Raw genomic sequence first — 20,046 nt, 5'->3', positions numbered from 1 at the left:
GTTAATAAATAGCTTAAAGGGAGTATGAACTTCTATGTTTATGGGATCAACAAATTTCACATTTCTGCCACCAGGTTTAACAGAAGCTAGAAATGATTGGGGCTAGTTACGTTGACAAATACGTCGTAGCGAGTATAACCAGAAGTAAATGAACCGCAGTTATCAGACGGCTATACTCCCCATGTTGGAGGCGTTTTCCTTATGAAGTTACATTTTAACCTCGTATTTGAAATTTTGCGCACTCCTAGGCCGAAAAATAAAGATTCTGTTTTTATGAAACCATATATTATGCATAGAAATAGTTGTACCCACAATTCCCAAGTGCAATTTATCACATCAAAAGACGGAGATGGAAATTAGATTTTATTTGACTCGATTTTCTCGTCATTTTCATAAGGAAAACGTCCTCCGATTCGGAGCGTTATTTCGATAACCTCGGTTCATTTACTTCTGGTGTTACCATATAATTTTTCAATTTAGTTCATACTCCCTTTTTATCGTGCACATGAATGTAATAATTTCTACTATGATTGTCACAGTGGTTGGTTTTTTTTTTAATAGTTGGTGCTTCATTATGAGCAAATGGTGTGAAGACCTCAGTGTAATTATAAATTATGCACCAATATATTTCTAATTTATAAATAAAAAAAAAGTGGGTATGGTTTAAAGCATGCCTAACTCTTAACCAATAGTAAAATGCCATTAAAGATGACCTTTCCAAGAGCCAATAGAAAAGTATAATGTTACTATTATAAAATGATGTAATTTTGTTTAAAAATTTTAACCAGTAAGATTATCATATTGTAAGACGTCACGTAGCCTAGTTAAAAATCTTATAGGATGACTGCGAAAAAATTGGTTAGATAATAAATCGGATGATGTCAGAAAACAGTGCTATCTTAAAATATGTTAAAAAATAAATAATCTACTTTAAGTATTCGATGATACTAGGAGGGTCGACAAAAATTTCTGGGTACCAACCTAGACCTTTAACTGTAGCGGCTGATAGGCCTAGGTTAATAACAAAGAGCAATCCAGGTGTTGGATTACAAACTTCGCCAAAAGCGGGTCACTTTGTTAAGGTGCCCAAAACCAGACCAACTAAAAAGGTTTGCCAGGAACGAGTAGCATGTAAAGCTCCAAGAAGAGACGCTGCTTTCCATTGTGAGCAATGTAACACGCTGCAGTGTGAGTTATGTGAAGCGCTAATTCATGAAAATCCTCGATTCGTTTTCCACGACAGAACAAGACTTCCCATTCCAAATAAAGATCATTTGTGCCAGCATGTATGCGAGTTGAGAAATCTAGCCGACATTTATTGTAATCAGTGTAGAAAGAGGTTATGTTTTACCTGTGAAGTTGTTCTTCATCACATTCAGTATAAAAATCACAAAAGGATACCATTTGAAGCTGATGATTTCTTCTCTTTAACCAATTTAGACAGTGAACTACTGACAGAGGAACCCACTTCATATTTTTCAGTTCAAGAAACAGACTCGCTGAACTCCAAAGACTCCTTTTCTTCAGTTTTTGAAGGCTCGTTTGACTCTCTGAATAAAAAAACTCAACCATACAAGAGCTTGGATTTGTTTGAAGGGCATGATTCTCTGCTAAGTGTAGAAAATTTCAACAGTATTGAAAGCCCAGATTCCTTTAAGTCAATTCCAGATACCAAAATGATGTCCTTGGAAAGTATCACAGTGCCAGATGTAGCATCTGTTGGAAGCAACAACATTTATCAGATAATTGAAGATTCAAGGAGAAAAACAAAGCAAGAAAATAACTTCCCTAAAAGCTTTTTACTGATAGATGACAGGGAATTGTTGAAAATAGACAATGAAGATGAATTTATTAAAGCTTTGGGATGTAAAAAAGAAACTACAGTCAAAGTCGTATCAATTTTTGGTAATACTGGAGCTGGAAAATCTCACACCTTGAACCACACATTCTTCAATGGTAAAGAAGTCTTTCAAACATCTTCAACCCAAGTTTCATGCACGGTTGGAGTGTGGATAGCTTACGATCCTGTTCTGAATGTTGTGGTACTTGATACGGAAGGATTGCTTGGTTCTACAAGTAACCAACACCAGAGGACAAGACTGCTGTTAAAGGTCCTTGCTGTTTCGGATATCATAATCTACAGAACAAGAGCTGAAAGATTGCAAAATGACCTTTTCTCTTTCCTTGGTGATGCTTCCAAAGCTTATTCCCATCACTTCTCGCACGAGTTAAAAGCGGCTTCAAAGAGATTTAATTTTGAAGGTTTGTATTTAAGTCTAAACATTTTTTCAAATATTTTTTATAATTTTATTGTATTAAATATATTTTTAGGTCCATTGTCTTCTCTGGGGCCAGCAGTTATAGTTTTTCAAGAAACACTATACACCGATACACTAATTCCTGACCAAAACAAACCATGCGAAGAAATACTGAAAAAGAGATTCAGAGAGCTTGATCTTAGCATCGACGCCTTCTGTGCCATGCAATATGTCGGTGTCAAAACTAGCAATCCTCCAACTTGTTTCGATGGTTTGTCGGATGCAATTAAGAAGCAGTTAGAAAATCTTTCAGTCCGATCTGCCAGAGAAATAAGCGTAGTTTTCAAAGCCTTGAAAGTCTTGAATGATAAATTTAGCGGAAACATTGAGAAAACTGTTCCTAGCACTTTTCCAGATCAATATTTCACTTGCAATGCAGCCTGTTTATCGTGCGAAACTAGATGTACCTTAAGCATGAATCACAGTCAAGATGGAATAGCTCATTCAAGCTCTACCATGTGCAGATACCAGCATCAACATGATAATAAAATTTATGTATGCCAAGCTTGCTATCAGAGAGGGGAAACTGTTGTGGTTACGCCAAAAACATCAGCATCATCTGAAAGCGCTTGGTTTGGAATCGCAAAATTTGCCTGGGCTGGCTACGTCTTGGAATGCACCAACTGTGGAGTAATTTATCGAAGCAGACAATATTGGTACGGAAATAAAGATCCATGGGAGGCTGCTGTACGCACTGAGATATGTCATATTTGGCCTGGATTAAATTCGATCCCCCAAAATAACCAAAATGCAGCCAGGCGAGTCATAGATAGTGTCAGTTACATATCTGACACTATCAGCTATGTCAGTGCTAAACCTACGAAAACCCTAACATCGTGGGTGGCTGATCAGATTGCGCCCAGTTACTGGAAACCTAACTATTCCATCACCGAATGCAACAACTGTCAAAAACCTTTCGGTGAAACAGATAAAAAACACCATTGTCGCGCTTGTGGAAATGGGTACTGCGACGAATGTTCCATGAAAACAAAGCCTGTGCCAGAAAGAGGATGGGGAACAACCCCTGTCAGAGTCTGCGACAAGTGCTTCGATGGTTTAGAAGAAAGTCAGAATGAAACGCAGTTAAAAGACGAAGCCGTTACTGTAAGAAAAGTTGGAGAAGTTCTGCACAGCGCAATAGGTACTATGGCTTCTGCCATGGATTACCCATTGGTACTCTTAAAGGACACAGCACGACCCTCCTACTGGACCCCAGATGATCAAATTAAAGATTGTACCCTGTGTAAAAACAGTTTTTCACCCAAGTTAACCTTGCACCACTGCAGAGGCTGTGGGCAAGGCGTGTGTGATTCGTGTTCAGAGGCTAGACTACCAGTTTTCTCAAGAGGCTGGGATTATCCCGTTAGAGTTTGCAATACCTGCGAGAAAAGGAAAGATTTGTAGATTATGAAAAGTTATACAAAAAGCAACGCTTGTTTTTAGATACCAAAGAAACATTTACTATGTCTATTAATGTAGAATGATATTTGTAGATAGTTATTCCTTTTAAAAGATGGGGCTCGGATTTTTTCATAAAATGGCTAAAGAATGTCTAAAATATTATACAAAGAAATATAATTTTAGTGAAATTTCCCTGAAGCTGTTTAGAAATCAATATAAAATATTTGTAAACAATTATATAATCTGAAACACTTTCTGCCTATTTTCAAATAAGTTTCCAATTATCATTAAAATTATATGCTTTTTATTTCAGTTCTTATGAAACTTTAATACATGCAATTTAAAGAAAAAAAAGGGGGGGGGTCATGTTTTCATATGTACAATTTTTTTGTTATTGTGGTTTACTTTTTTTGGGATAATTTAAAATAAAAGCTAAATATGTAGTTGACATTTTCATGTAAAACCTTGATTTTTTTTATTAAAATTAAAATGTTGAAATGGCATTTTTTTTATACGTTAGCATGAACATCTTTAAAATTAACAACACCTATTAAACTAAAATAATTTACATATTCCCTTCAAAACTTAAAGGTGGGATGTGCCATACTGCGGAACTGGTTCTATTAAAAAACCTGCGACGATGTATGGCAAACACTTCTGCCAAGTTAAATTCCCTCATGATATCCTGCAGCGGGAACAGGTCCTCAACATCAATGGTCTGTTTCTTGATCATCATAGTTTGTTTCCTAATCAGCATGTGGAGCTTGGTACCTTGCGCCCATGAGGGAATTTGTTTTCTAGGGGCAGATTCATCATCCGTATCATCATCAGACTTGAGATCATTTATGTCGTAATTGTCAGGATCAACAAGTTTCGCGGGTGACATTTCACTGTGGTGAGGAGTAATGTTATACTGGCTCCTGTCAAAATCCAAATTTAGTGTTAATTTGTAAAAGTAATTATCTTATAATGTAAATACTTACACCTCCGATGAGTCAGCGTTGAAAGTCTCATTCAAGGCCTGTTTTGTCATCGCAAGGGTTTTCGGGATAGGTTTTTCTATATTTTCCATAACAGGATCAGATGGCAATTTATCCAAAGAAGCGGTGGATCCAAATTGTGATTTCGAGCTGGTAGAAGGGACTGATGGGGCTTGTTTCTGTTCTTCCGCAAGAGCAGCTTCAATCTTACGTTGTTCCTCAAGTTGAGCTTCTTTCAATGCTTGTCTGAAAGAAAGCAAAAATTATTGAAGACATGAATATCAAAATCTCATTAAATCCGCTACTTACATTCTTTGCTTGGTGGCCAATTCTTCTTTTTTCTTTCTTTCCAGCTCTTCTTTACGTTTTTCCTCCAAGACTTGTTTCCTGGCAGCATGTTGCTCTTGCTTCAGCTCTATCGTTCGTTTACGTTCCTCCTTGGCTTTAAATAATTGCTGTCTCTTTTCCAGTACTTTCATTTGTTTCTCTTCATTCTTTTTCTTGCTTAATACCATTCTCTCCTTTAGAAGTTGTTCTTTCTTTGCATACGCTGTCTTCTCCCTCTGTTTCTTCTTCTCCATCTCTTCCTTAAACCAAGAGTCCTTCATTTTCTGAACAATAGCCGGTGAGGTGATACTCTTGTTTAAGCCAACTCTGGATGTTGAGGTGTATAGCTTGCCAGTGCTACCGCCTGGTTTAGGCCCTAAAGAATTGAAAAAAGCCACTCTGCTTGTGGTTAACTGTAATAAAAAGAAGCAAGAATTATAATACTTTTAAATAATAGCTAGAAAAGTAGAACTTACATTTTTCGGCAATGATTTTGGACAGTGTCCTTTGGGAATGGAACGTTTCAGGAAAGAATTTGTACATTTGATCTTCTTCTCCGCAGAAGAAGAGTTCTTACTTCGCTTCTTATTTTTAACTTCAACTTCATCATCTGTTGCTGATTCGTACTCCGAATTGGAACTATCTTCTTCCTTGGCTGTAGGATCTCCATCTTCAGAAATTCCTTGAAGTTCATTCACCTCAGATTTGGGAAGATCAGTTTGGTCTTGGATTGAAATTGATTTCCTCTTTTCAATAACTTCCTTATATATTTGATTCTTGACTGCATGCATACTGAGTCTAACTCTCGAACTACGGCGTTTGGAGATGCTCATACGGTCAACTTTGGCCAAAATTAAATCCTTAGAGAGGGACTTGCGACTAGCGCTGGACCTGCCAGACCTTCTCACATTCGGTGATGCATTTTCATCCGCTTCTACGAGAGGGTTTTTCATGGCAGGTTTGATAATGATGGTTTGCGGGATAATTTTCTTGATCTTTGAGTTTACGGGAGTTTTGAGATTCTCAAAGGCACTAGCTTTGTTCTTGACAGATTGCGAAGCGTACGGAGAAAATAACTGACGTGGTGACTTGGGTGAATACGAACTCAAGGTCAGACTGGGACGCATGCCATTACGTGGTATTAGAGGGCTTAATTTTCCAATCATCGGAGTTGGGTGAACTGCGGCAAGTGGTTTTGAAGCTTCGGCACTCTTCAATTCTAGGTTTTGCTGAGAAGCTCCTGATAAGATGTCATAGTCCATTCTTTCTAGGGATACTTTACAAGGGGGTAAAGTCGATGCTACCTCTTCCGCAGTTTCAGCAACAGGAACTGATTTTTGAAGATCTTCACTGGGAGGAAGTGAAACTGTTTCCTTCGATACTTTCTTGATTCTGAAAGATGCCCGCTTTTTACTCTCAGGTGGGTCTTCTCCTGGAACACTAGCAATTTCACTTTCATTTCCACTAGATATGGAATCCAAGGTGTTCAGAGATTTGTCCGCACCCTTTGAAGCACCTTTCTTTCTTGATAAACGGGTACTCCTAGTTTTTCTGACTGGACACGGTTTTGCAGGCTTCTTGAAGCTCAACCTGCTGACAGATTTAGTGGAGTCTTCATCCTGCTTGACATTGTTTTTGCTGGATCTCTTAGAGCGTCTAATGCTAGTTTCTTCAGTATTAATAGGGACAATCAGAGTTCTTGCTTGACTTGAGGAGAGATGGCTTGGGTTTTCTTTATTGTCAGAAACTGCCAAAGTTTTGATTGAAGAAGTACATCTAGATCTCCTGGAACTTTCTTCATCAGAATCTAGGGACAATCTAAGAACACTTTCATCACATATAAGAAGCTTAGTAGAGTCAGCTTCTTTCTCCTCAAGCGGATCGCTTATTTTATGGGTAGCATTCACTTTAGATTTTCTGACAGTGGATTTCCTATATAAGCACAGAATCAATACAAAAAAATCAAAAGTGGATATTTGAAAAAATCTATAGATAATTCTAGCAATGGCTCTTACATGATTACACCATGATCATTAACTGATGCAGCTACAATAGATTGCTTTTTCTTCAGGGGTGTCTTTGGTACTATAATTTGCCTAAGATAGTTCAATGTGTCAGTAACAAAAAGAAACCATATAAAATTATATAGAGTTTAAAATTATTATATTACGGCGACTTATTTCCAGTGTTGAGTTTTTTCATGGCATCCTCAAAATACTCTTGCATCCATTGACTGGTCACTTCAACTTCTTTACACCAAGCATTGTAATGACGATTGGCACTTTCATCAAGAGCTATACAAGCTCTTCGAACGAACTCCATTGGATTTATATTTTCTTTACTAGCCATGATGCTTGAAAATATAATAATATATAAACTTAATATTCAGTAAATCCCGCCAAGAAAGCCAAGGACCACTGCGTTGTGTATTACAAAGACATCTAATTCTAAGTTAATTACCTTAATCATTCAAATTAATAAAATATCCACCTTACCGTAATTCACCTTAGCAATAGGCTTGGAATAAAATAGCAAAAATGTTTGATATTTATATTTTTATCACTTGTTTTTTAATCAAATTGGCGACATTTCGCGCCCATCACATTTTTTAACAAATTTTCAAATATTCCGTCTGGTACAACGGCTTCGATTTTGATTGTAGCGAAATGCATCACGTGGTTTATTGTAGAACGGCCAGCTAGCTAGATCTGCTCGTCAACTGACGACTGTGAGATTGCATCTGAGTTGGCTGTGACTGTAGCTAGCTATGCCATTGGTGCAAAACATTAATTTGCATACAATAGGCTTAATAGCGTCTGCTCAATTTACTATTTTATGACATTTAGACCTACTGATATTAGGTTTTAATTAATATTTAATTTAAATCTAAACTGTCAGTCAAAGGTAAAAAAAAACAATTCATTGCTATAGAATAAGTACATAAAATTTCCCAGGTAATTCTAATTAGTATTAAAACTATATATTTAAAAAATGTTTCTAAATATTGGGCAAAGGCTTAACAAAATTATCAGGCTTTGCACAACCTTCCACAGTTGTAAACAAATCACAAGCAGCAACAGTAGGCCTATAACATTTTGCACCTCAGCAAAAGTTTCAACTTACAATTTCAGTCCGAAACATTTCGTGACTTCTCTCAATGCTAAACGAACAGATCCCCTTGGTAGGTAAAGTTGTAGGCGTCCGATAAATTAGAATTAGACTAAAGTTAATTTTATTAGCAAGACAATTTTTTTTAAATATCTTTTAAAAAAAATTCTTAATTTTTAGTACGGAATATTTCTTTAAAACCCGTTTTATTACAAAACGTCAACATGCCAGGTAATTTAAATCTTATAATACAAATTTTCAACAGAAGTTTAATAAATATTTCAATGTAGAAATAAAATTTGAAGAAGTTAAGGAATTACTTGAGGAAGGTAAAATTGTTTTTGTGGATGTTCGTGAACCGAAAGAGTTATCAGGTGATGGAAAAATCCCTGGCTCAATTAATGTTCCATGTAGGTATAGGGTTTAAAATGGGCTCTTACTAAATTCCTAACAAACCACCTGCTTATCAGTAGGAGAACTGGACAGCGCTCTAAGTTTAGCCCCTGAGAAATTTGAGGAGAAATATGGAAAAGCCTTACCATCAGTCGAAGAAGCAGAAAAACTAGTACTATCTTGTCGTTCCGGACGTAGGGCAGCATCAGCTTTTGATATAGCTTCAAAACACGGATTCAAAAAGTAAAAATAACTAAGGTTCTGTGATTATTTTTGATAATGTCATCTATTAATATTTTTCTTTTCTTTATTGTAGGGCTCAATGTTATTTTGGCAGTTTCTTGGATTGGGTTGAAAAAGGGGGAGAAATTGAGAAGTAAACTATTAATTTTACTTTTGATTTGTTATAAATGTATTTAGTTTAAAAAAATTGTTAATCGGTCAATTTTACAAAATTATTATTTTTTAAAATTTTGATGTACTAATTAAAAATGGTTTTCTATTTTAAATGGCGCAGGTCATTGAGCTCGTATATTGGGTGGGGTTTGTTTTTAATGGTTAGGAAACATTTTCAGACTGGAATCAGTGGGGTATCTAGAAAATTTGGGCCCCAATTTATGTCTGTGCATAAGTTGGCCTTTGCGGCTTTGTAGATAACCTCACTAAATAAATAAATAAATAAATGGCAAAATAGGCCTACTCTAGACTTATGCTAAGGACAATCCACTTGTCATGGTGGACAACTAATGCATTGTCCTAGTTACGCCACTGACTGAATTATTGCCCAGGTGTACAGTATTCTATTGTGACACTAGTTTTTTCATCTCCTTTAATGGAAAATTGAAAAGCAGCAAAAATGAGAGGGGGGGGGGCGAGAGGTTGGAAAAACCCAACAGGGGTCGCTCTTCATATTACTTCATTTGCATGACAAAGGGAGACGTTGCTAGGCGCTAGCTACTGGGGAATTAATAAACTAAGAATTTTCAATTTTGATTAAAATAGTAAGGCCAGGGAATCCCAAAAAAAAAACCCCAAGTAACCCATAGTAACATAAGTAACATACTACTAATATAAGTATGGCACTTCCTAGTTCCTACTCTTCCAATGTTAATTTTTTTTTATGATAGTCTGTTTCGCAGTGTTCCTAAAATACCACATGTTTAGAATATTGTGCATACCACTAGTAAATAGTGGTAAATAATGTTAAATATTGTATTATGTGAAATCGAGAAATTTATCCAAAAAAGGAATATATAAAATTTAGAAGATCTTAAACTTTATTTTCATTACTCTACAAGTCTGTTCTAAATCTTAAAGGTTTTATCTCCATAAATGTAGGTTTAAGTTTTAAATACTATAATAATTTATTGTAAAATTTTCTTTTATTTACCATTAATCCATTCAAAGATACTATAGACCTCTTACCCTAGATTTAAATTCAGAGAGCTTTCCAATTGGCGGTTTTGTAAAAAATTATTAACCACTTTCCACACATGACCACCCAAAAATAGGTCACCTTCTGTTGCAAGTCTGAAAACCCCTATTTGAGAAAAACCAGTTTTAAGTTCGAAATCAAGCATAATAACACTGATAATCTAATGATGAAAATTGATAAAAGTAGAGTGAAAATATATATTGAAAATTTTGTACTGAGTCACCTTAATTTAAAAACCCTCAAGGATTCTTATTTTGAATTTCTTTCAATAGTCAGGTATCTCGACTTACTTGACATTTGCTCTCAGGTAGCGTGTAAGACACCATTTATCTCAGTGGCGTAGACAGGGGGGGAACAGGGGGCACATGCCCCCCCCCCCGAAACGTATGGTCGTACGTAGAAATATTTTTATTTTTTACTTTTTTTTCAATGGCGTGCCCCCACCCCCCGAAACAAAATCCTGGCTACGCCACTGCCATTTATAGTTGGTTACAATGGTCACTATATCAAAAGTAAATAGGGGGAGAAAGTCTGGCACTTGGGTCCTACCGCACGACGTCTTATTTGATGGGTAAAATTTTTGGGCTTCGGAAATGACTTTCCCCTCGCCTCTTTACAGGGACACAAAGGTATCGGTTGTACTCCGCCACGATGAAAAATAGTTCTCTATAAAATACGTGAATATTAAACTTTTGCTTTCTATAATTTGGTTAATTTAGTTCCTAAATAAAGAAGATATATGATAGAAACTAAAATGCGACATTTTAAAAATTATAACACGACTTTTGAAAAGAAATAAACCGCTCACTTAAATCGTGGAGAGCGTGGCGCCATCTAAGATCAGAGATCGGGACTAATTGGTAAATCCACGATGTTAAGGCCTAACAATTTGCAAGTTTAACCAAAGATAATTTAAACTCGTACCCTAGATTCGAATACTGAGAGCTTTCACATTGACGGTTTTGTTACGAAGCGTTTACCCTTTTCCGGCACGTGACCTCAGAAAAATCGGGCTCCATCGGTTGTGGCACGGCCAACTTCAACCACGCGCTGCCGCGCTAAATAGCGCGTGATCGAAGTTGGCCGTGGTTGCAAACCATGGAGCGAATTTTTTCTGAGTTCCGGCGGGAAGTGGGTAAACGCTATCGGCAACGCACGAGAGAGTGATTTCGAATCTAGGGTACGAGTTTAAATTATCTTTGGTTTAACTGAAATAATAGCTATAGCTACGAGGTTTTTTTGTTTTTTTTTACAATTGATATGGTAATTATTAATTAAATTAACCGTTATCGAAGGAAATAATGGTCAGCATTTTTTTTTATTGTGACGGGTGGGACAATACAGTCCGCTCGTCCACTTGATTAATCAGGTGCGAGATATGTGTTACGGCCACGCCAACAGGGGGATACTTGGGAATAGGGTTGGGACACCCGTGGCGGAAGTATGACAACAACCCGATGGGGGATTAGTGGTCGTCCTCACACGGCCTTCCACAAACTCTGCCTCCCGGACGCCAGGGAATACAGGAGTGAGCCACTACTCCCGGCATGGTCAGCATTTGACAGAGAGACTATTTTAAATCGCGAGGCGGTGACATGGTTGCCAGGGAATAAAATTCAAAATTTGCATTTTGAGCGCGGACCGGAATACCACAAATGCTCTACTTTGCGCGCAATGTGCTATCCTTATTGGTTAGAAATACCAGGTGATCACTAGCTCTTTAAAAAGGTTGTCAAGCATGGTGGAAGGTAAAATCTGAAGGCAGTGATAGACTTTCTCCCCCTATTTACTTTTGACTATATGGAGCAAATTTTTTGGGAGTTATGACAGGAAGTGGGTAAGCGCTACTAACTACGCTCAAGGTAGTGATTTCAAATCTAGAACAACTTTTCCCATTTTATAACATAATGTTATTACCACCACTTCGGAACCCTGCTGTTTCGCCATTGACGTTTGTACGATCGAAAATAAACCTTGAACGTAACGTGACTAATTACTAATTTACTGACAACTGACTCGTATTTCTCGTCATCAATCTAAACTGCCAGCTAAGAGCAACAAACACAAGGAGAACGCAGCTAGCCTTTAAACACGCTAACGCAGTGTTGCATACACATTTCATTGGACGAGACTTTTCGCTGAACGTTTTACGGGCGGGAGGGGGGGGGGGGAGACAATTTCTGAATTTTGCTTTTCCGGAGGCAGCAGGCGCTAAAGCGTCTAACCAATGAAAAATGTATACCAGAAAATGCACGACTTTTGACGGGTTGCGTTCTCCTTATGCGGGGTGCTGTGTTTGTTGCTCCTAGCTGTTCAGGATAAAGGCTCGTCGAATGAAATTTGTACGCAACACTGCGTTAGCGTGTTTAAAGGCTAGCTGCGTTCTCCTTGTGTTTGTTGCTCCTAGCTGCCAGTAATTTTGCTCAAACCAATTACCATTCATAATAACATATTGTGTATAATAATATTATACACTTATGATAATAATAATAATAAGCTATGCTAATACCCAGACGGGCTATACAGCGTAGGAGGGTGATGGAAAGCCCTTCACGCCCCGCGCGTCAACAGTTCCCTACACTTACTAATACAGTTAACCTCAACAAGCCGATGCCGCCGTACAGCATAACTCTCCAAGAATTAGGCTTAGAAAGGCCAGGGATATCTTAATATATCGGAGAGCAAAATGTTCATCATTTTTCCATTTAAGTTGTTTTTCGCTATTTTCGACTTTAATTAAATTAAGACCGACTTGGTTGAAAATGATATTTTTAGTTAGTACTGATTATTTCTGAACTAAGACATTAAGAAATTTTAATTTTAAGTGAGATTTCAGGCCAATTCGCGGGACCCCACAATCTGCGTACGCACTATTTTCATATTTGAATTTCATACCAATTGATACAGGCGCCATCTAATTCCAAAAAACATGGCTGCCTTATTTCCAAAACCAGGTAACTAGACCAATTCGGTTTGTCTAAAAATTAATTTAAATTAACGCGTTCGTGTTTCGCTAGGTATTAATTAATGACTTGGAAATACGGTACCGTATTTCCAAGTAAGACCAGGTAACTCGGAAAATTCGGTTTGTCTAAAAATTTATTTAAATTACCGTGCTCGCTACCTTATTTCGATAACCAGGTAACTCGGAAAATTCGGTTTGTCTAAAAAATTATTTAAATTACCGTGCTCGCTACCTTATTTCGATAACCAGGTAACTCGGAAAATTCGGGTTTTTTAAAAATTAATTTAAATTACCGTACTCGCTACCTTATTTCGATAACCAGGTAACTCGGAAAATTCGGGTTTTTTAAAAATTAATTTAAATTACCGTACTCGCTACCTTATTTCGATAACCAGGTAACTCGGAAAATTCGGTTTGTCTAAAAATTTATTTAAATTACCGTGCTCGCTACCTTATTTCGATAACCAGGTAACTCGGAAAATTCGGTTTGTCTAAAAATTTATTTAAATTACTGTACTCGCTACCTTATTTCGATAACCAGGTAACTCGGAAAATTCGGTTTGTCTAAAAATTTATTTAAATTACCGTACTCGCTACCTTATTTCGATAACCAGGTAACTCGGAAAATTCGGGTTTTTTAAAAATTAATTTAAATTACCGTACTCGCTACCTTATTTCGATAACCAGGTAACTCGGAAAATTCGGTTTGTCTAAAAATTTATTTAAATTACCGTGCTCGCTACCTTATTTCGATAACCAGGTAACTCGGAAAATTCGGTTTGTCTAAAAATTTATTTAAATTACCGTACTCGCTACCTTATTTCGATAACCAGGTAACTCGGAAAATTCGGTTTGTCTAAAAATTTATTTAAATTACCGTGCTCGCTACCTTATTTCGATAACCAGGTAACTCGGAAAATTCGGGTTTTTTAAAAATTAATTTAACTTACCGTGCTCGCTACCTTATTTCGATAACCAGGTAACTCGGAAAATTCGGGTTTTTTAAAAATTAATTTAAATTACCGTACTCGCTACCTTATTTCGATAACCAGGTAACTCGGAAAATTCGGGTTTTTTAAAAATTTATTTAACTTACCGTACTCGCTACCTTATTTCGATAACCAGGTAACTCGGAAAATTCAGTTTGTCTAAAAATTAATTTAAATTACCGTACTCGCTACCTTATTTCGATAACCAGGTAACTCGGAAAATTCAGTTTGTCTAAAAATTTATTTAAATTACCGTGCTCGCTACCTTATTTCGATAACCAGGTAACTCGGAAAATTCAGTTTGTCTAAAAATTAATTTAAATTACCGTACTCGCTACCTTATTTCGATAACCAGGTAACTCGGAAAATTCAGTTTGTCTAAAAATTTATTTAAATTACCGTGCTCGCTACCTTATTTCGATAACCAGGTAACTCGGAAAATTCAGTTTGCTAAAAATTTATTTAACTTACCGTGCTCGCTACCATATTTCGATAACCAGGTAACTCGGAAAATTCAGTTTGTCTAAAAATTTATTTAAATTACCGTACTCGCTACCTTATTTCGATAACCAGGTAACTCGGAAAATTCGGGTTTTTTAAAAATTAATTTAAATTACCATACTCGCTACCTTATTTCGATAACCAGGTAACTCGGAAAATTCGGGTTTTTTAAAAATTTATTTAAATTACCGTACTCGCTACCTTATTTCGATAACCAGGTAACTCGGAAAATTCAGTTTGTCTAAAAATTTATTTAAATTACCGTGCTCGCTACCTTATTTCGATAACCAGGTAACTCGGAAAATTCAGTTTGTCTAAAAATTAATTTGAATTACCGTACTCGCTACCTTATTTAGATAAGCAGGTAACTCGGAAAATTCAGTTTGTCTAAAAATTTATTTAAATTACCGTGCTCGCTACCTTATTTCGATAACCAGGTAACTCGGAAAATTCAGTTTGTCTAAAAATTTATTTAAATTACCGTGCTCGCTACCTTATTTCGATAACCAGGTAACTCGGAAAATTCGGTTTGTCTAAAAATTTATTTAAATTACCGTACTCGCTACCTTATTTCGATAACCAGGTAACTCGGAAAATTCGGGTTTTTTAAAAATTAATTTAAATTACCGTACTCGCTACCTTATTTCGATAACCAGGTAACTCAGAAAAGGCGGGTTTTAAAAATTAATTTAAATTACCGTACTCGCTACCTCATTTCGAGGCTAATACCGAAGGCCTAAGTCATCGAGCGACTTTTAAAGCCTTTAATTCAGGTGGCCGGGTAACAATGCGTAGGAGGGTGGGGGCAAGCCCGCATGCCACGCGTTCGAGCCAACAGATAACCTCAACAAGTTTTTATGGAAAGGGAAACCGAAGAGCTCGGGGAAAAAGCCATTAACCAGTGGGGAGAGAACTTGCAAACTCAACGCTGGGATCGAACTCGGCTCCTAGTTCTTGCTGCGAGGCGAAAGTGCTAACCACTCCGCTACGGGCTTCGTCGCCGTTTTGCGTCCGCTTGCTACCGCGTCACACTTAGCCTTTGACAGCGCCTCGCTAGGATGTGATTTTTTTGGTGATTACTAGGTCTCACATTCTCAGTAAAATTTTCCCCAAGTGACAAACTTATAGAACAATATTATAGAGTTATGGTCGTACTTAGAAATTATGTTACTTATAATAATAATAAAATAACGAAAAAACCAAAAGTTGCCGAATAAACCATTGGGGATAATTAGATTTAATCGCAAATAATTAATTGTTTATTCAGTTCCTATTACGACTTTGCTCTCAAATTTGCATATTCAAGTCCATTTCTCACATAGTCCTGTTAAAGGCAAAGGTTTTTTTTCTGCCTGTCCCCCTTTAAATTAACTTAGTGGAGCACAAATACCCTGACGGTATGCCAACCGCTGAACATGTTGGCCTAATTTAAAGGGGGACAGGCAGAAAAAAACCTAGGCCTTTAACGGATAAATCTAAACAAGATCTAATTTTTAAAATTGACAGGCTACAGTTTGCGGAGGTTTGGTCACCATAGAAACCATTACGTACTACGAAGAAAAGAGGTTCGCTATTCGCACGTCAAAATAACCAACAGTGACGACTGTCATCCAAAGTCTATTTTCTTTTTTAGTTCTGAAACAGAAAAAGCCGGCATTGATTCCTAAAGAATATTTTTTTTAAGAAGATTACGAAATTTAGCGTAATAAAAGTTTAAAAATATATACAGGGCGTTTCAATATTTTACGCAAAGGAAGGAGTTGTAGGGGTGAGTTGAGAAGTATGTCGGTTTTTTCAATTTCCCTACGATGAGTGAAAAGATAGCCAGAGAGCTTCAAAGTGTGCCTACTAGCCCCTAAAAGTAGGCTGCAACAAGCGCAAAACCAAGCAGCGGGGAAATGCGAACATTAAGGTTTGGGTTCGTGTGATAGCTAAAAAAGGAATTTGCAAACCAATCGAGGTAACCAGCGTAAAAAAGTAAACTTAAACAGTATTTGAAGTCCCTGCTGCTAGGTTTTGCGCTTGTTGCCGTCTACATCAAGCGACTTTTGAAGCCTTTAATTCAGGTGGCCGGGTTACAATGCGTAGGAGGGTCGTGGCAAGCCCTCATGCCACGCGAGCCAACAGTTGAAGACAATTCTAGAGCCGCTTCAAAGTGGCTGATGTACCTCACTAAGCCTTACGATTTAGGCCACGCCTACCATGCCAAAATATCGGGAACAGTTATATCGGGAGGGATAAGTGTATAACTTTGTTACATAACTGTGGCAATTGATATTCTTAACACGCAAAAGTTTTGCTGAGAGCTATTCACAAGACAGACTGCATTACGGGCTTCATCGCCGTTTTGCTAACGCGTCACACGTAGCCTTTGGCAACGCCTCGCTAGGGTGAGATTGTCTTCTGGTGATGACGTCACTCCTTTACTAGCTCTCAGTAAAATATTCCCCAAAAGTGACAAACTTAAAGAATAATATTATTGTTAGGCTAATATCCAAGGCACCACCGTAGGCCCAAGTCAGCTATAGTGACTTTTAATGCCTTTACACAAGGTGACCGGGTTATCCTGAGTAGGAGGGTGGTGACAAGCCCTTCATGCCACGCTCACCATTACCGTTAACCTCAACATGACCATGATTCCACATTTAATAGTTCTTTTTATAACGTAAACGTAGCCTTCTGGTTTCAATGTGGCGCGCTAAATATAGGTTTTTCTAGCGCGCGTAAAAACCGCTCGTGCGAAGAATATATACTAATAAAGCTGTGTCTTGTGACGTAAGAGAAAATAACATATTACATTTTTTTTATTAATTTTATTTTGTAAAAACCGCTATTTCTACACTTTAAATCCTTGATCCGCAAAATTTGAAAGCATATAAAGGTGCATGTTTCCTTTTTAAAGCTTGGATGGTTACTTAAATTATGTCTTAAGAACCTTTTATATACTTTGGATAAAATTTTAGTTTCTTAGTTTTATCAAGAATGTATTTATTTATAAGTCTATAATATTGTACTAATATTGTACTATAAGTTTGTCACTTTGGTTAATATTTTATTGAGAGCTAGTAACGGAGTGACGTCATCACAAGAAGAAAATCTCCCCCTAGCGGTAGCGAGCTAACGCAAAACGGCGACGAAGCCCGTAATAGCTCTCACACTTATGTTACAATATTATATGCTTATGTTTATACTTATGGAGAATAAGTATGTCGGGATGATCCACCGCTTTATTTCCCACGCTGGCTGCGAGGATGGTTTTGAAATATCTACGTAATTATTATTAATTACTAATTAATAATATTAATTAATTAGTAATTAATTAATAATAATTAATTAGTTATTAATTAATAATAATAATAATAATAATAATCAGCCTAAGTTATCAAGCGACTTTTGAACAGAGTGCATTTGTAAAAACATTTTGCATTTAAAAAAACCATTTTTAAAATGCAGTTTCTACTTTTATTTTTAGCTGGAAAAACGATTTTGCATTTAGAAAAAACAATTTTCAAAATGCATTTTGTATTTGGCATTTTGAGTTACGGAGAAAATATTTTGCATTTTACATTTTGTATTTTCAGTTATGGAGAAAGTATTTTGCATTTTACATTTTGTATTTTCAGTTATGGAGAAAATATTTTGCATTTTACATTTTGTATTTTCAGTTATGGAGAAAATATTTTGCATTTTACATTTTGTATTTTCAGTTATGGAGAAAATATTTTGCATTTTACATTTTGTATTTTCAGTTATGGAGAAAATATTTTGCATTTTACATTTTGTATTTTCAGTTATGGAGAAAGTATTTTGCATTTTCTATTTTGAAAAAAAAAGCATTTTGAACAACCCTGAAAATTAGAAAAATTAAGACAGTATAAAGCACTTTAAAGCTATCACGATAAGTAGGTCTTTCCCGAGAAAAATTCGTGTAATTTAATCTCATCTTCATGATCCAAAATTATGCGTCGTTAAATCTACAACTTTGAAATTAGATACTTAGAATATATGAAACCATTCTTAGAGGCATTTCCTAATCTCATTACATTTTATTACGAAGCCTTTGCGGAAATGCGAGGTATAAAATTATAATCACGCGACGATAATATTTGAGAAATAAAACCTCTACAAGTCCAACGTTACTTCTAAACTTCGAATGAAGTTATGAATTTCGTAATGGCCATACGACGCGTTTATAGAGCGCACTTTGTATATAGGAAGATATATTTTATCTGTCACGAAGGTAATCGACACTAACCAGACATTTTAATCGAAAGGGCGCTATGGTAACTTAACCCGGATCGATTTAACCCCCCTCCTCTAACGACGGAGCTGTCAAGTGAGGCTGTTCAATTTCCTTTATACTTGTAATGGCCAAATACGAAACTATACCTCCGCTTTAGACTAATTTAAATAATTAGAGAATTTCTGGTCTCGACGGTGGACAGGGCCGATAAATATTATAAGTTAGCCCGCTCGAAATAGACGAATATCTTCATTAGGTATGTAATAAAAGTTGAACGGATAACGGAGTAAGGAGCATGCGCAAACAGGTGGGAGAATGCGGGAAAGCCAAAGGCGCCCCTGCACGTCGCTAGAGTCACCGTCTCCAATCTCCTCTCGGCGCTGAAGAATTTGGGAGGAAAACGATTTCTGGAAGTGCTTCAGGTCGGTCACACGCTCAGCGGACGCAAACAGAGGGATCCGAGATCTTCGGCAGTCGTTTGGAAGCGGGATTTTAAACGGTTGAAAAAGTGTGCTAGAGATTGGTGGGGGAGTGATTTCTCCCCGTCGGAAATCGGCTTAAATATAGCGCAGTCGTCGGCACACCACCGCAAAATGGGCTTCGGAACTCAGAGGGTTTTCAAAAAGTCCACTCCCGACGGAAACGTAAGTACATTCGGCTTTCATTTCCACCACAAAACTAGAGATGTGAGCCGGTAAATTTACCTCGGTAAATTTACCGGTAATGGTAAAATTACGGTAAATTTACCAATTATTTTCATAAAACAAAAAACACCCAAAAATATTTTGTTAAATTTCAAATAAAAGAAGAAACAATTACATTTTCCTGTTAAGGGGGAAGAATACAGTAAAAGCCTCTTTTTCGTTCTGTTTTAACAATTACATAATTGAATTCTATTTTTCTTATTAGGCTGAACCTTCCTCTAGTGCTTAAAATAATTTTGGTAATTCTAATATTAATAGTTAACGAGATATAAGGTCCTAACTAAAGGGTAGTTTGGGCGCTTGCCCAACTTGTTTAGCTCCGGGGGTCCAAATTGAAACGTAATAACTTAATTACTTTTAAATTTAAAATTGTAAAAATTATTTTAGGCTGTTCTACACTTAAATATTAATTTTATAAGTTACAATACAAAATTAAAAGAGTTCAGCTTGAAATAGCGCGAAAGTAGACAATGGCCACAGTAGACTTCCCCCTTAAAGACTCCGAATTCCCGGCACTGTGATTCTACGTTCCATACATTTAAATGTATTTCTAAGGGGTTATCTAGGAGGTTTCTAATTACCGGTAAATTTACCGTTTTTATTTTTACCTGTAAATTCACATCACTACACAAAACATAGCCGTATTAAGGATTTTGTAAACTGCCTCGCTTGAATCAATGAA

The 20,046-nt window shown here is 36.7% G+C and overlaps 4 protein-coding genes across 6 annotated transcripts in view; 3 read left to right on the top strand and 1 right to left on the bottom strand.

Annotated features, from left to right (window-relative positions):
* Nucleotides 1-809: 809 nt before the first annotated feature.
* On the top strand, nt 810-4,217 carry LOC149953040 (zinc finger FYVE domain-containing protein 1-like). The gene is made up of 2 exons (XM_090168766.1): nt 810-2,262; nt 2,332-4,217. Exons 1-2 carry the CDS (start codon nt 942-944, stop codon nt 3,720-3,722), a joined length of 2,712 nt encoding a protein of 903 aa, XP_090024892.1. The 5' UTR covers nt 810-941; the 3' UTR covers nt 3,723-4,217.
* On the bottom strand, nt 4,019-7,676 carry LOC149953039 (uncharacterized). 2 transcript variants are annotated; one of them, XM_090168765.1, is made up of 7 exons: nt 7,522-7,676; nt 7,197-7,379; nt 7,042-7,122; nt 5,503-6,958; nt 5,009-5,439; nt 4,703-4,945; nt 4,019-4,609 (listed from the first exon to the last, which is right to left on the bottom strand). In XM_090168765.1, the coding sequence occupies exons 2-7, from the start codon at nt 7,373-7,375 to the stop codon at nt 4,285-4,287; spliced, it is 2,715 nt and encodes a 904-aa protein (XP_090024891.1). In that variant the 5' UTR covers nt 7,376-7,379; nt 7,522-7,676; the 3' UTR covers nt 4,019-4,284. The 2 variants fall into 2 exon arrangements, with proteins under 2 accessions (XP_090024891.1, XP_090024890.1); XM_090168764.1 differs by having other exon boundaries at nt 4,022-4,639; nt 7,522-7,675.
* A 189-nt stretch (nt 7,677-7,865) lies between these two features.
* On the top strand, nt 7,866-9,036 carry LOC149953038 (rhodanese domain-containing protein CG4456-like). 2 transcript variants are annotated; one of them, XM_090170229.1, is made up of 5 exons: nt 7,866-7,930; nt 8,315-8,365; nt 8,425-8,544; nt 8,605-8,770; nt 8,844-9,036. In XM_090170229.1, exons 2-5 carry the CDS (start codon nt 8,359-8,361, stop codon nt 8,905-8,907), a joined length of 357 nt encoding a protein of 118 aa, XP_090026355.1. In that variant the 5' UTR covers nt 7,866-7,930; nt 8,315-8,358; the 3' UTR covers nt 8,908-9,036. The 2 variants fall into 2 exon arrangements, with proteins under 2 accessions (XP_090026355.1, XP_090026354.1); XM_090170228.1 differs by lacking the exon at nt 7,866-7,930 and adding an exon at nt 7,947-8,207.
* Nucleotides 9,037-18,996: 9,960 nt separating this feature from the next.
* Nucleotides 18,997-20,046, top strand: part of LOC149953037 (arrestin homolog) — a 112,726-nt gene continuing 111,676 nt past the window's right edge. The window contains exon 1 of the mRNA XM_090170227.1: nt 18,997-19,304. Coding sequence (XP_090026353.1) covers nt 19,254-19,304 — 51 coding nt within the window. The 5' untranslated portion in view covers nt 18,997-19,253. The remainder of the gene's footprint in view (nt 19,305-20,046) is intronic.

This window comes from Leiobunum rupestre, chromosome 3, assembly GCF_980474605.1.
Source record: "Leiobunum rupestre chromosome 3, qqLeiRupe1.1.hap1, whole genome shotgun sequence".
Taxonomy (NCBI): Eukaryota; Metazoa; Arthropoda; class Arachnida; order Opiliones; family Sclerosomatidae; genus Leiobunum; species Leiobunum rupestre.
This window is presented reverse-complemented; position numbering and strand designations above follow the sequence as displayed.